The 15,514-nt window shown below is 38.8% G+C and overlaps 1 protein-coding gene across 2 annotated transcripts in view; it reads left to right on the top strand.

The window, feature by feature from the left end:
• Positions 1–15,514, top strand: part of MYOM1 (myomesin 1) — a 69,146-nt gene that overhangs the window by 13,427 nt on the left and 40,205 nt on the right. For both annotated transcript variants that reach the window (XM_050891241.1, XM_050891239.1), the window contains exons 3-10: positions 696–906; positions 2,661–2,818; positions 6,842–6,934; positions 7,868–7,956; positions 8,083–8,145; positions 9,743–9,907; positions 10,495–10,656; positions 14,139–14,280. In XM_050891241.1, the coding sequence (XP_050747198.1) occupies positions 696–906; positions 2,661–2,818; positions 6,842–6,934; positions 7,868–7,956; positions 8,083–8,145; positions 9,743–9,907; positions 10,495–10,656; positions 14,139–14,280 (1,083 nt within the window). The remainder of the gene's footprint in view (positions 1–695; positions 907–2,660; positions 2,819–6,841; positions 6,935–7,867; positions 7,957–8,082; positions 8,146–9,742; positions 9,908–10,494; positions 10,657–14,138; positions 14,281–15,514) is intronic.

Here is a 15,514-nt window from a genome sequence, read left to right as displayed (position 1 = left end):
TGTATATGCACTACTGTAGCAGCTATAATGTCCTGACAATGCCAAAACAATATGGCTGCAATGGAACTTCCACATGTGCATATGGAAACAGGATTGGACCCATTGAGAGTAACCATTCTTTGCATCTCGCCTCTGTAGAAAACCTGGGAGGATGCTTCAAGAAAATCCTTAATCATCTTGAAAACATTTGGAAGAACAGTCACCCTACAAACATTACAGGATTGAATTTTCTATGAATAAAGAGAACTTTTTGTGATAGACAGTAACGCGGGGTTTTTTGTATGAATCACAAATTAGGACACTGTTATACAGCTACAATTATCTCCTGTCCCTTTGGTAGTGTTACTATGAATGCTGCAGCCATAAGTCAATAACTGAAGATCTGTGGGTATACCTTACACTAATCTTTATAGCGATGGAGATATAAAACCACAGCAGGATAATGGTTAAACTGAAAATGTGTATGGCATAGTTATACAGAGAGGCACTGAAAATGGCTATGACTTTAGACAGTGAAATACTCAGTCATTCTGCAGTACCCTTCCATATTTCTGCTTTGAATACACAAGGCTGTAATAGCAGAAATATGTTATGAAAGTGTTGGCCACTGTAGTTGGCTAATTTGATAGAAAGCATAAATGGAATATGTTCTCAGCCTTTTCCAATGGGATTCTGCTTTTTAAAAATTCTTTCAGAGAAGTGAGCATCAGTGGGATCACAGACACGGAAGAAGAAAGAATTAAAGAAAGTGCTGCGTATGTTGCCAAGAGGAACCTTTTTGCCACAGGTGAAGGCGTTAGTGTCAGCAAGGCAGCGAAGTCAACTTCTGAAGAGGAGCATCATGAAAAAAAATCAAGGAAAGTAGCGATCCGGGAGTCTGCTGAACGTGTGGCCCTGAAGAAAACGGTAAAAGAGTAGAAATGAACACCTAGGCTGTAAATAGCACGGGTCTTTTTTGTTTGGTGTTTGTGAAGTGCCTAGCACAACAGGCCCTGATTTACACCACGGGCAATCACAATAATGGTAGTAAAAAACCGAAGTATTTTCAATGGAAAGCTTTTCAATGACTTAAAGTCTTGTTATCTTGGTGTCAGGTGGATAAGAAAAGAGGCACTGTGCCTGAGGCAGGCACCAGGAATGCTTGTGTTGTGCTGGGAGAAAGGGAGAGAGAACGGGGCTGGGGAATGCTCTTTGGTCATGCCCACACCCAGTTAAATGGCACAGCATCCTTCACCTGGACGATGAGGCAGTTGCTGGGCAGAGAAGAAAGGTGCCAATATATATATCTTGCCAATAAGAAGGTGATGGGGTAATTTCTGCATTTTTATGGCCTGGGAACAAGCTTGTCAAAGTGTTTACTTAGAGTTTTAATCACAGGGTGTAAATTAGGGAGGGAATTGCCAAAGACATCTGGAACTGAATCTCTAATTGTGGGTAGCTTTGATATTATTGTGCAACTTCTTAAAAAACAATACTGAGAGCGTAGTTACAAATACGTTATGACCAGACTGGCAGAATATACCAAGTGCAAATATGTTTCATTTAGCAAATTTATTAATGTTTTGAGCAGAAGAGTTGGCGATATGCTTATAAAATATCCTCATGACATGAGGTTGGAAAGGGTGTAAACACTTTGAAGGACAAGGTAAAAATTCAAAATCATCTCAAAAATTGAGAAACAATGAAGGTGAAATTTGATAACAACCAATGGAAATTACTATCCACAGAAGGAAAAGAACAAGTAAATGAGGAATGCCTGGCTAGGTAGAAGTACCTGAGGATCTGGGAGTTATAACAGGCCACAAATTTAATGTCAGTCAATTTAATGTCAGTCGTTGTATAAAAACAAATGCCGTTCTAGAATGTGTTAACAAAAGTATGGTCATTAAAACATCGGGGGCAATTATTTAATTGTGTTGGAGACTGTTGAACCTCTGATAATGAGTAGTTACTGTTTTATGAACATTGAGGACAAGTAGAACCTGTCCAGAACTGAGAAACAACAATTCTAAGGAAAATTGGTATTGCGCAGTTTATAAAAGACTGTGAGGATTATGAAAGCTGTCTTCTTTTAATAACCTTAATACAGGGACCTGTAATTCTCCATACAAAAGTTAGGGCAGAAAATAAATAGTTTAGTTCACAGAAAGCAAGAGTTATAGTATATTAGGAATTTTTTTCCAGCTCTGTGGATAGCAAAGCAGTTGAAACAGTTACCCTCAGAGGATGAAGATCCCATCAGCAGGAAAGGTTTGAGAGCAGGTATCAGAGATAATCTAGGTATCAGAGATAATCTAGGCATACATGATCTTGCATTAGAGCAAAAATACAGAAGACATCTGAGTTTCAGACTTATTTCACCTTTCACTCTGTATTTAAAAAAAAAAAAAAATTGAATGTGGAGAATTATTTTACTTAGAATAGTTTTAATGAAAAAACCCCAGTAAAATCAAATCTTGCTATTTTGGAAGGAGAACTTCCTGAAGATGAAAACTTTGTTTTCTGTGTCCAGGTGAGATAAATACATTAAGTATGTCTGTCTGGATTTTTAAATAAAAATTGCATATTTTTTAACTGTTTTTTTAAAAAATATGCTTTTTGCATATTAATAATTTGCACTTATAACTGCTGGAATTTATAATCAACTGTCTGTTTTCCAGCTAGAAGACACTCAGGCATTCCACAAAAAGTTGAATCAAGATAAACTTTTACATGCTCCTGAGTTTATTATTGAGCCTCGTTCCCACACTATCTGGGAAAAGCAAAATGTCAAATTTCATTGTTCCGTGGCTGGCTGGCCAGCACCCCGTGTTACATGGTAAGTTTGTATCTCTAGCACTGAAAGTCACCACATAACCAATATCTGAAGTCATCTCAGTGAATGTGGTATTTTTTCTGGAAAGGTATAAGTTCAATTAAAAATATCAGGTACGGAGGCCTGTCAAACACCTTTCAAGTCACCTTGTACAAAAAGAAAGCAAAATATTAAAAGGCAAAATAATACTTTGTGTAACAACAACAGGAATATATAGATTTTTTTTTCATAGAGACATCCAATATATTCTTTCTGTCTGCTGATGAAGAAAAAATAGCAGTTTAATTCATCATCAGTACTATCCTTAAAATAATGTTTTCCAAATACTTCTGTTTAGTCTACAAATGCCATTAATGTCCCTGAAGCATTAAAGCATGCTTTGGTGAAGAACTAGCTGCTTGGCTGCTGAGCAGTTATGGTACTGAATCTCCATGAAACTGAAGTCTCATGATGCAGGGTGTTCATAGCAGACACATCATAATTATTTGAAGTCAAAGAGTGCAGATAGATCCAGGACCATTCAAATCTTCTGAAAGCTTTGGAGTCTATTGGAAACTTTCTATTCACTTGAATGGTCTTTGGACTAAATCTTTACTGTCAGAACTCCAAAATACACTCTTAGTCATAACTGAAGGTCTAATTTGACTCTTGGGTTAAAGTTTACCCTGAGTGGAATTTAATTTAGCTTAATTAACAGTGACTTGTGCAGCTTTACTGTCTCACCATCTATTAAGCTGATCTTTCTTATCTGTTTCATGCTACACAGATACCATCAAGTTGTTAAGATAATAGGTAATAACTTTTTTTCAAACATAAAATGAGATTTGATGCTCATTATTTAATTTAAAAGATTCTTCTAGAATGTGTATATAAAATATATGTATGTTTTTATAAAATGAAAAAAGAATAAGCCTGTGTTCAGCATTAAGCATCAATTAGGAATAAGTCCTATGGAGATTCTATTTGTGGAGACAACAGAAAACATCTACTATATCATGATGTTAAGTAGTACTCATATTTTGCAATTTACTACTTGAGTTGCTTAATGGACTCTGTGTTTATTTAGGTCTTAAAAACCTTAATCTCAGGGCTTGATAAAAAGTGCTACTAAGAGGTACATTAATAGGCCAGAGTTGATGCCCATGAAGTCATTTGATCTCTCTCCTTAGACTATGACAACCAACAGCCAGGCTCTGCACGGACACATTTTTCCTGTCATGTAAGGTTTGCGAGTACCCTGTTTTGACATTCCTCCTAGAGAGGATTCCAGACAAACCCTTTGGGTCTGGTCTCAGCTGGACATAAGGAATGGTCAGCTATGCTCATGGCTGTAATCCAGCTCTGTAACCTGAATCCTAACCAAGAACGCGAGAGCTGCGCCATTTTCACTTTGGTTGAGATTCACCTTATCCCAAAAACCTGACGTGGTTAAACCAAGCCTTCAGCTGTCTGCCTTTGCTCTCACTGTGAATCAGCCTTTCATCTAAGTGCTAAATGTGGATGGCGGAAATTAATACATCATTTTACCGTACATCTGAATTCCTAAGGGATTTCTGTTCGCCACAGGCTACTAATGGAAAAAAAGAGTTCACAGCCATTTCAGCAGGTGTCTTTGGTCTGAGATACAGAACAGTGCTGACCTGGATCTGCCAGCTTTCACTCAGCATTTCTAACGAAATGTCAGTCATGTATTCCAAGCAGTCATTCTTTGTCTAAGCAATGAAGACCTTTTCATGCTGTGCCTGAAAAATTATAAAGCTTCATGAACTTTCTCTAAAGAAAACCTTACTGTCTGATGCAGCTGTTCTGACTCCCTTGGAAAAAGCATATGGAAAACCCAGGACATTTGAAACCAGTAGCAGAAAGCATAAACTATCAGTGCATAATGACAGTGGGAGGTTGCAGTCCAACATTAGCTAATGACTTGGCTGTTCTGGAATTTGTGTTTCCAGAAATAACAAGTGGTCCTTCTAACACGAGCCCTATTCTTTCCATAGATGAATATAAATAAGTGAAAATTGAATCAATTATTTTTTACTAACTTGATAGTGAAGACAAAAGAAGTGAAAGTCTTCTTGCTGCTGGTATGACTCAGTTAAAGTTTGTTTCCGCACAGCACCACATGCTACAAAACGCCTTCGCTGCCAACGGGATCCAAGGGTTGCCCAGCCCTTTGGAGAAAAATTAAAGAGATTATGGAGTCAAGTCCTGTTTCACAGGATTTCATATTCCCTGGAAAATATTAGGAACTGATGGCATTATTGTATTTTCTAAACTATTTGACACACTGCATGGAATATAAAGATGCCCAGTTGTTCCCAGGCAGATCAGTCTGGGGGGCACCATCGCACAGATGAGGTGAAGACTGGTGGCGAATGGATTACTCTTACTGGACCCATGTATTATTCTTTGCTGTAAGTCAGGATGATGCAGTAGGAGATCTGTAATGAGGTCAAGCATCTCTGCAACTGTTTGAAGTCCAGAATAGAGAGTATTGCCCTGCATTGAGTCCCTTCTCATAGACACCTTGCTGAGAGGAAGATCAGGATGAAAAGCATTAGGGTCTATGATGCTCGCTCACTTTGGCACTTGGAAAAATCCCAGTGTATTACTGTGCCCAAATATTTGTAGCCAGGGAACTATTCTTTATTCCACAACACTGAAAGTGCTGAAAGGCAATTTTCAGATTTATTGCTGATATAGCTTCATCTTGAGACATATTAAACCAATAATATTCTTGGTAAAAATAAAATTGCTTATTACTGAGTTGTTTGGTGAAGTGGGGCAAGCCACTGACACCAGACCAGTTCCCTTCCCTGATTGAAAATCATGAGAGATTTAAAATTTAAAATCTGAAATGAAGAAGCAAAGCTCTTTGGCTGGATATCTGTTATGACTTATAAAGAGAAAGGTTTATTTAAGCTACATCAAAGTAAGAGATGAAGATATTTTATCTATCATCACTTATATTTCCACTTCCCTTATATATGTACCTTATGGAGCACAGGGAAAGCTATGTTAAAGGAGGACACTATCTTAGGAAACATTCTTTCTTTATAGACCTCAAATCAATCCCAAATGTACTGAAGACAATTCAGTGTGTAATTTTATTAGGATCCTATTGCCAGTTTGTTCCATATTACGAGTGCTTACTTAAGACAGGATTCACTCGAACATTTACTTGGTTACACCATGTATTGTCCAGAATGAGTGACTTTTTATGCAATGACTGGTGAGGAAGAATTTACCATGAACCACTGAACTCTCCCTCTGTGAGTCTCAAGCTGTTTATATAAATTCTGAAATTAGCAGTGTCAGCTCACTACTGATCAGTACTGGTTCATTCCTTCAAATTAGTTACTGGGAATTTTGAACAGTAAACTTTTCCTACCTGAAGAGGTACCTGTACCAGAAAACACTCATAGTGTATATCTGTAAAGACAGAGAAGTTTTCGGTAGCACAGCTTTTGCCACATCCCTTGCACTTTATCAGCAAGACAATTTTTCTTTACCAGTCTAACCCTGTCGGGGCTTCTGTCAACTTAGCTACGCAAGTAAAAAAAAAGTTAACTTTCTACCTGACATTTTTGTGAATATGCAGGTTTTAAAAGTAGATCAAATATGCAAACCAAACAAAATGTGTATGACACCTAGTAGGTAAGGATGCTATGGAATTTTCATTGTTTGCAATTCACAAAGCTCTGAGATGTTGCTCATGTGACTCCTCCATTCCTTTACAAGCAGTAACATGAAGTTCATGGTAATACAAACTGATTCTCATCCCATTCAAGACTATTTTCTCCTTTTAATTAGAAAATAAAATTCACCTGGGAGTGGTCAAAGAGAAAGAGGGAGAGGTTAAGCTTCCAAAAATATGTAATGTCTTCCCAGGAAATCAGACTACAGTTTATCTAGGAGAAACATGCAGAAACTGATGTTCTATTTCAAACATCAAGCACTTGACCTTTTAAAGTATATAATTATACACTTCTGTTTGTGACATACTGTTTATTTGCTTTTCCATAGGTACAAAAACAATGTGCCCATCAATGTACAGACTCACCCTGGCAAGTATATAATTGAAAGTCGATATGGGCTACACTCACTGGAGATTAGCACGTAAGGGAATACTAGATAATTTAACAAATAGCTTAATCTGAAATGTTGCTATAGATTGAGACCTGCAAAATGTGAACATATCTCTTGGGGATGTAAGAGATATCAAGTTTGTACAGCTGAAGTGAATGCTGTCTACTAAATGTTGAAGCAGTTCTGGTTTTCCTCAGTAGAGGATATGCAATTTACCTAAGTGAGTAATTTATCTGGATTATTATTCTATTTATGGCTGAGTCAGAAACATGTGGGACATTTGTGATTACTTTTTCCATTTGTCTGCTGCATGAGTACAGTTAAACATGAGAAAAATCTAGCTCAGGGTAAAAATATGAGTTAACTGTTTCTCAAATATAGCAAAGTTCCTGATTCTTACTGAAATGAGGAACAGAACTGAGATGTCCTCACTTACATACAAGAAAGATCTTTAACAGTACTCATCCTCCAACTAGGAAACTTTTGGTGTCACTTTGCATTAAAAAACATTGAAAACATGAGACCTAATCACCTAATTTGACAATCAGCAACAATCTAGATTTGACAATTTAGATACTGGTAGGTGCCCTTTGAAAATATTTTATGATATCTACTGTTTCTACAGCTTCCACATTAGGCATCTCTCCATAGGAGACAGTAAATTAGAGATAACTTAGAGATAACTTAGATAAATATTATCAGACAGTTTTTTCCTACTTCTGCTCTATTCTCAATTTCAAACTGTAAGTGATATTTGAAAAGAGACATTTATTTCAAACATTGGATTTTTAACAAAAAACTTAATGGCTACAATCAGTCCAGTGTCCAGTGTGTCTGTCTCCCAAGCTTTTACTGCTTTATAGATTTTACCCAGATTTCTGAGGGTTTCTTTAATCTAAAACGTAGGAGAGGCTATGCCAAAGAGTAAATGGGTGCCCTACCTAATCATTTCCATCATTTTAGATGTGATTTTGACGACACTGCTCAGTATCGGGCTTCTGCTATGAATGTTAAAGGAGAAATTTCAGCTTATGCTTCCCTCGTGGTAAAGAGTAAGTTTGCAAAATAGTTCCTTTGGGGTTTTTTTGTTAAGATGCACATTACCAGTTTTGTTTTTGTGGCTCAGAGAGCCTTCACCTCTTGGTGATAATGACTGGAGTTGTTCTTTTTCTGTCTAGGGTATAAAGGAGAAATTGATGCAAGTCTTTTGCATGCTGGAACTGTTTCCATGCCTCTGGGCTGTAAGTTGCAATATCTGCTTGTTTGACACATCCATTTACAGTTGTGACATCATGACAAATGACTAAGCAGAATATTTTGTAACATTATTTAAAAAGGAAGCAGGTCTGATTTACAAAGGTACTGAGCTCTACAATTTCAGATGGTGTTAGTCTCACCTATAGGGGAAAAAGGCATTGCCTTGTAGGTCTATGGCTATTTGCTTATATAACAAACATTCCTTTTAATATTGCACTTCGCTGTGGAATAAAATCTGTCAAAGAGAGAGACACTTCATCTTTTGCAATACGTAAAACATGGCCTGGGAACAAAGCTAGGGGGTGCATGTGCATAAGTAGAGTAGTTGACTTCATCGTTCTTGTCTGCTGCTATGCGATTCCATGTGTTGCGAAAATGTGTAGAAAAGATCAAATAGCCAGAACCCAATTTGAATATTTTGGATATATCAAAGTAGAAATTGCAGCTTGTTTTACCTGAGAACCTCACATTTTGAAGTGATTTACAGTATTGCATAGATACTTCCATGATGTTAAGACAATCTACCCACATATGCCGTGTGGATGAAGTGCCCTAGGGGCCCTGTGCATGGAAGGCTTGACAGATGAGACTTATGGACATTTCTTTTATTGTAGCAGCACAAATAGAATCAGAGATATAGTGCAAAGGCACACTAGCTGGCATTTATATACTGAAGCTCTGAAATAATTGAAACAGGATTATGTACCACATTACAAAATGCAAGGCCACACATTTCCAATATAATTTGGGATTTATCACTTGGTTATAGGAAAGGAAGACATCGATCTGCATATATTCATTGATCACAGGAAGACTGAGAGCTACCAGTGTGGGGCAGTTGTGGAAAAGGAAAATGTGACCCTAGGTTTTATCAGCTGAGCTGTTTTCAAAAGAAACATGGAAGCCCCTGTGCCATGTATGTGCAATACAAATGTAAGGCACTGAGGATATTCTGTCTGGAATACTGCACAACTTGGGTCACACAACACCAGAAAAGATAAATTTAGAAGCAAGTACAGAAACAGGCTACCTGAATGCCTGGAGGAATGGAGAGCTCATTTTATATTTAAAGCCCCCCCCCCCAAGCTCATTTATCTTATAAAAATGAAGGCTGAGTGGACACATGACTGCCCTGAGATGGAGCAAGGAGTTAAAACAGGGAAAGAGAAGAACCATATAAGCTAAAGATTAGCTTGACCTGAACAAATCATTAATCATAAATGGAAGTCTTTTTAAGTTATAAAACAAACCTCATGATAAATTGATAAAACACGGGATCTGAAATTTTGGAAATTCTGGAATGAAATTCTTCAGGAGCCTCTCCCTGATAAAATGAACTAGCTGTAAGAACTAGAGTTGTATGAATAAAGAAACAGATGATTCTTTGTGATAGTAAGGGCTTGGATTATTTAACACTGCAATTACCTCTGAAGATGATAACTGAATGTATATTGTTCCTATTTATACCTTAAACCTTACCTGAGACTGTATTCATAATCATTGGGTACTTTTGCTTCCTACTCTTGTCACAAAAGGAAAGAAAAAGTGAACAGCCAGATTTCTTTTTTTTCCCTTATACAGTTGGCGTTACCCCTCATGGCTATGCCTCCAGGTTTGAAATCCGCTTTGTCGACAAGTTTGGTGTAGCCTTTGGGAGAGAAGGCGAGACAATGAGTCTGGGCTGCACAGTTGTCATCAGTCCTGATATCAAGCGCTTCAAACCAGACATCGAATGGTACAGAAATGGTGAGAATGTTTGACAAGAAGAAATATAAACTTCATGTAAATCTTTACTTATTTCAGCATATGTGAACGTTATGATTTGGTCATCATTTTCTCAGATTTCCAAACAGTAAAATTTTCTCTTTTTCAATTAGAAGTTTTTCAAAATTTAGCATTTTGAAGTGGAAGCACAATTAGAAAACTGACGAAGCACTGTGAAAATGTCTTCTAGGGATTTTTCCTTTCTTAAAAAAAATTTTAAATGGAAGCATTTCGATCAGCTCCAACATCTGTGTAGCCCATCTACATAGCCCACATAGCTTTTACTATTTATTTATATGCCAAGACATTTCTTAAGTAGCTGCACAAATGTGTTGTGCAACAGCTGATAAAAAAGCTGTTGCTTTCCAAAGTTACACTTTGAAAATGAAGACAAAATTGGCATGAGAGCAGAATTAGCTGTAATTTATGATTGTGTTTGAAGACAGAAAGTTGCATAATAAGAACGGTCTCTTCTGTATTTCCAATCTATTCCAATATATTCTCTGTATTCAGAATCTATTCTTCAGTAGATCCAGCTAGTTCTCATCATGAAATTCTCTAATTTCTAGGTGTTCTTATTACACCATCCAAATGGGTCCAGATGCACTGGAGCGGGGAGCGAGCTTCGTTAACACTGACTCACGCAAACAAGGAAGATGAAGGTCTTTACACTCTACGAGTGGTGATGGGAGACTACTATGAAGAGTACAGTAGTTATGTCTTTGTTCGAGGTAGGATACTGTCTTGTGAATGGAACTCACTACAGAACTGAGGAAAACATGCTGGCAAAATCAGTCTCAGACATTTGAGGTGCTTTTTTTCCCAATAAAAAGAGAATAGTTATTTTCTATTAATAGATTCTAGCAATATAGCTTCCAATTGTTATCTCTGGAAAAACTGAATGCATATCTCATGCTTTGGTGTCACGTGCTAGAAGACTTCTAAACCTCATTGGCATTCTGAGAAGGAAATTTAGGGTATTGATGTAACTTCACTACTCTTTCTCAATTTCAGCCTGTGAAGAGTACTGAACATAAGTCATAAAGAGGACAGATCTACATAATGACTTAAAAATGTATTTTTGTAAATATCTCACTGCTAGCTAAACTTCACTGTTTTGATCAAGATTTTGTGCACCATTTGAGGTATTCTCTCTAACACACAATGCAGGAAAAAATACAGTGGAAGGGAAAAACAAAGATCTGCACCTGGGGAAGAACAACCTCATGCACCAGTATAGGCTGGGGGCTGACTGGCTGGAAAGCTGCTTTTCAGAAAAGACCCTGGGGGTCCTGGTGGACACCAAGGTGAACATGTGCCCTTGTCACAAAGAAGGACAGCGGCATCCTGGGCTGCATTAGGAAGAGCATTGCCAGCAGGTTGAGGAGGTGATCCTTCCCCTCTACTCAGCACTGGTGAGACTCATCTGGAGTGCTGGATCCAGTTCTGGGCTCCCCAGTACAAGAGAGACATGGACTCACTGGAGTGAGTCCAGCGAAGGGCTGTGAAGGTGATTAAGGGCTTGGAGTATCTCTCATATAAGGAAAGGCTGAGAGAGCTGGGGCTGCTCAGTCTGGAGAAGAGAGGGCTTAGGGGGAGTTTATCCATGTGTATAAATGGATTTACTCCTGATGGAGGGGAGTAAAGAAGACAGAGCCAGGCTCTTTTCAGTGGTGCCCAGTGCCAGGACAAGAGGCAAGGGACACAAATTAAAATACAGGCAAGCTCATTTAAACATAAGAAAACACTTTTTTTACTGCAAGGGTGGCTGAACACTGGAACAGGCTGTGGAGTCTTCATCCTTGGAGATATCCAAAAGCTGATTTGACACAGTCCTGGGCAACCAGCTCTAGCTGACCCTGCTTTGAGCCGAGGGTTGGACTAGAAGATCTCTGGAGTTGTCTGCCAATCTCAACTGTTCTGTGATTCTCTAAAGTAAAGCAGTAAAGTGTAGAATTAGAGTGTAATTTCTCTGGGTGTTGTTTGCTTGTACCATGAAAAACTTCCTTGAATTTCTATTAGAGAAGTATTTCTTTAAAAGGAGCCATGGCTATCATGTTGCATGCTGATTCTATATCTGTCCCAGCTGCTAAAAGCAGCTGAAGCATGTAATGCTAATTCAAAAGGCTCTGGAAATTCTTGGCTCTGAGACCATGCCCAGAATGGCACTGTGTTGCTAAGTCCAGCAGAGTTGTGTGAGATAACAGCCTGCTCAGAAAATATGACTGAAGCAGATGTTTTCATCACCTGAAGAAAGAGTCTACTGAAATGAGTGTCTGTGACAAGAAATAGGACTTGTCTTTCTTGCTTTGTTTTAAATTGTACTGCCATATAAATAAATGATCACCCTCATTCCTTTTACATCTTCTAGCAATGCAGGTATGACCTGACTGCAAACGCACTACTCCTTTCACCAGAGTATCTTACTAGCCAACCAGTGCGTTTGCCAAATTCTAATTAGATTAATTATATTCTACATTCCTACTTAAATGGTCCCCGCAGTCTCAATTGGCTAGTATATTCCTCACTGCTCCTCCTAAATTGTAGACAAATTTGCTATAAATGGCTAGCTATGGTATTTAAGCATAAGCAGTTGTCTTTCTGTGTCATGCATAGAAATCCCTGTGTATCGATGGAAGTGAACGATGCACTAATCAGGCTCATAACGCTAGGTCTTTAGACGTGCTTAGAGAGCGTGTATGACTCTTCTGCCATGGCTACAGGTCAGCATTTGTCAGCAAGCCATCAGGGATGAAATCCTAGCCTCCCTGAGGCTGATCAGCAATGCTGGTTGTCCCAGCTATTTCCCAGTCTGTCTTGGAAAGAAACGGGTGTCTCATGTTCCGTCAAGTGGTAAATATGGGCAATTAAAACCTTTTGTATGGAGATCACTGAAGACATATTGTTATTACTCTCAGTGTTCTTATTATTTTGTTATGTTAACTGGATTTCTTACTCTGTACATTATTGTTTTAAAAAATGCATTGAGTTAGCTGTAATTAGAACCTGGACTCGGTAACTGGCGCAGCTTCAAAGGCTTCATGTGATGCTACTCTGCCTATAAGAGAAGACACAGTGTAAAGTGTGGGTTTTTTTTTTTTCTGAAGACTACTGGTTCACTTAATGAAACGTATTAAATACTCTTATAAGGCATTTTTTTCTGAAACTCAAAAGCATGAAAAATAGGGATTGCTGTATATTGTAATACAAAATGCTGTAATGCCTTGAAACATCAAACCATTTTAAGAAGTCTGGGGTTTAGATGGAATGTATGAATATTTATTAGCAAAATATGCTTTTCTTCAGGTATATACATCTTTCTTGTCTAAGTCAGGTCTTCTTTTGAAGTAGCTCACAACAGGGCTTGAAAAATGCTACATGTAATTGTACAAATTGATGTTATTCTGCAGAGAAACAACCCCTTTTCTTTGAAAGTCTTTCATACAATCTTCCTGCAAAGGTTATTTTTCTCTACATGAAAATTACTCCATCTTACAAATCAGAGTCTGTGTAAACAGTAAAATTCCCCAGTGCCCAGCACTGTGCGCTGTTTTTTAAAGCTTTAGATAAGATATGTCCAGAAGCTGATGCTGGAGTCAAGGCTCTTTGACACCAGCAGTCCCAGATTTGTGATAAACACTTTAAAGGAACAATATGCTCATCCTTATGAAGGTTATATTCCACAATGATAATGTATGTGTAATGTAATTAAACTTCAAAAGGTTTTGATACCTTTGCAGTTCATAGCTAACCAAAAACAAACAATGAAGGACTATGTGTGGAGATAAGATATTTAATTCAGTGTTGTATATCCAATGGGTGAATACTTTTGATTGAGCTATTGCCTGGCTGTAAGGCAAAATATCAGCCTCTTCTCCTAAGTAGAATAGCAGGTAAATATGTAGTCTGCCAAGTTTTTAGTTCAGCTACGTCTCTGGCAGCTACCTAACCAGAACGTGTGTTACTAATTTTATTTAAAATGCCTAGGTGAATTACATTTACAGTATGCTGTAACATATTAAGCATTTGTAAATGTGGCAAAGAGAAAACCAAAACCTAGAAAAACACTGGCAATATAAAACCAAATACTTTTTGAAGCCAGTAATGGAATTTCTTTTTTTGGCTCAGTAGGAACAGAGTTCGGTCCTTAAAGATTAATAATTGTGAAAGAACTGTGGTTCACATTTGGAAAGGTATGTGTCCATCCTCATAGATGCTGATGCTGAAATCCCTGGAGCCCCTGGTGCACCACTGGATGTGCAGTGCTTAGATGCCAACAAAGATTATGTCATTGTCTCCTGGAAGCAGCCTGCTGTCGATGGAGGAAACCCCATCCTTGGATATTTCATTGACAGGTCAGTGAGCATGCTGGACTGGAGAATTCATATTGCTGCTCATTCTAACTCAAAAACCTAAAAGCACATTGAAAGCATGAGATAAAATGGTCATTTGTTATTTTCATTCTTGTTGATGGCCAGAAGGAAATTACTTTTTTTGTTTTAGATTGGCTGGGCCCGATCTAACTTTCATGGAAATAATTACATCCTGCTTCATCTAACTACATAGAAAGGATTCTGCAAGACACTGCATAGCTCAGCCCTCGCTGCTCGCTGTGAGGCTTGAGAGGCCTCGGGACTTTGCAGTGTTTGGTAGCTTGCAGGATCGGCTCCTTCATCAGGCAGCTGTGGCTCCTTCGGTATCAGTGCTCTCCTGCCTCTTTCCAAATAGTTACTACGTACCAGAAAGCAAAATATTATCTCAAAGGGACTTGGATTTCTTTTATGCTGCTAAACAAAATACAGGACTAGACTCTGAAAAATAATATCTCATTTTAAAACTAGGCTCTTGAGGGATGTTAGCACTGAGAGTAACTGCAAGACAAATGTTATTTTGCTTTTTCTCTTGTGTTCACCTTCTCTATTCTACATTTGCTCCTAAATTGAAAGCTGTGTTACTGCTCTCCAGTACTCGATCCCACCGAAGGCATTTAGGCACCCAAATATTCAGCCAGGGTAGCCCCTAACTGCCTTGCAAAGTGAGCGGGTTGCCCGAGGCAGCAGGACGGTCTGTGCTAATGCTAGAGGTGAAGCTCGGGCATCCTTCACCGCAAGCAGAAACCAGAACCACAAAACCTCCCCAAGTAAGATGATAACAATTCCCAGAAAAGAGATGCTCACGTGTGCCAAGAAATCTGGGTAGGCACTGTAACATTTGCTTTGGCAGATATCAGCAATAAAAAGTCTTTCCTGAGCTGCTACTTCATGTTCCTGTTGACCATGTTGCTGGATACTGGGAAGCCAACCCCACAGGCTCCTCCTGGCTCCCTGAGCCGAAGTGGCTGCAGTCCCTCCCTGCTGCTGGTTATCTCTTCCTTCTGCCAGAAACCAGCATCCTGCCAGGTGTGAGGCTTCGCAGCACTGGGACCAGCACCACCCCGTTGGGTCTTATCATTGCAGTGGCTGCAGCCACCACACCGCAGGCTCCCTTGGCAGCCCCAGGGGTGTTTGAAGCAGGGCCGGCTGAGTGCCCGACTTTAACCCCATTCACAGCCATCTGTGTGCTGGGCTGGTCACAGAACTCACAATGGAG

The sequence above is a fragment of the Gymnogyps californianus genome, chromosome 2 (assembly GCF_018139145.2).
Source record: "Gymnogyps californianus isolate 813 chromosome 2, ASM1813914v2, whole genome shotgun sequence".
Taxonomy (NCBI): Eukaryota; Metazoa; Chordata; class Aves; order Accipitriformes; family Cathartidae; genus Gymnogyps; species Gymnogyps californianus.
Note: the sequence above shows the minus strand (reverse complement) of the source record. Positions and strands in the feature narration are given on the sequence as shown.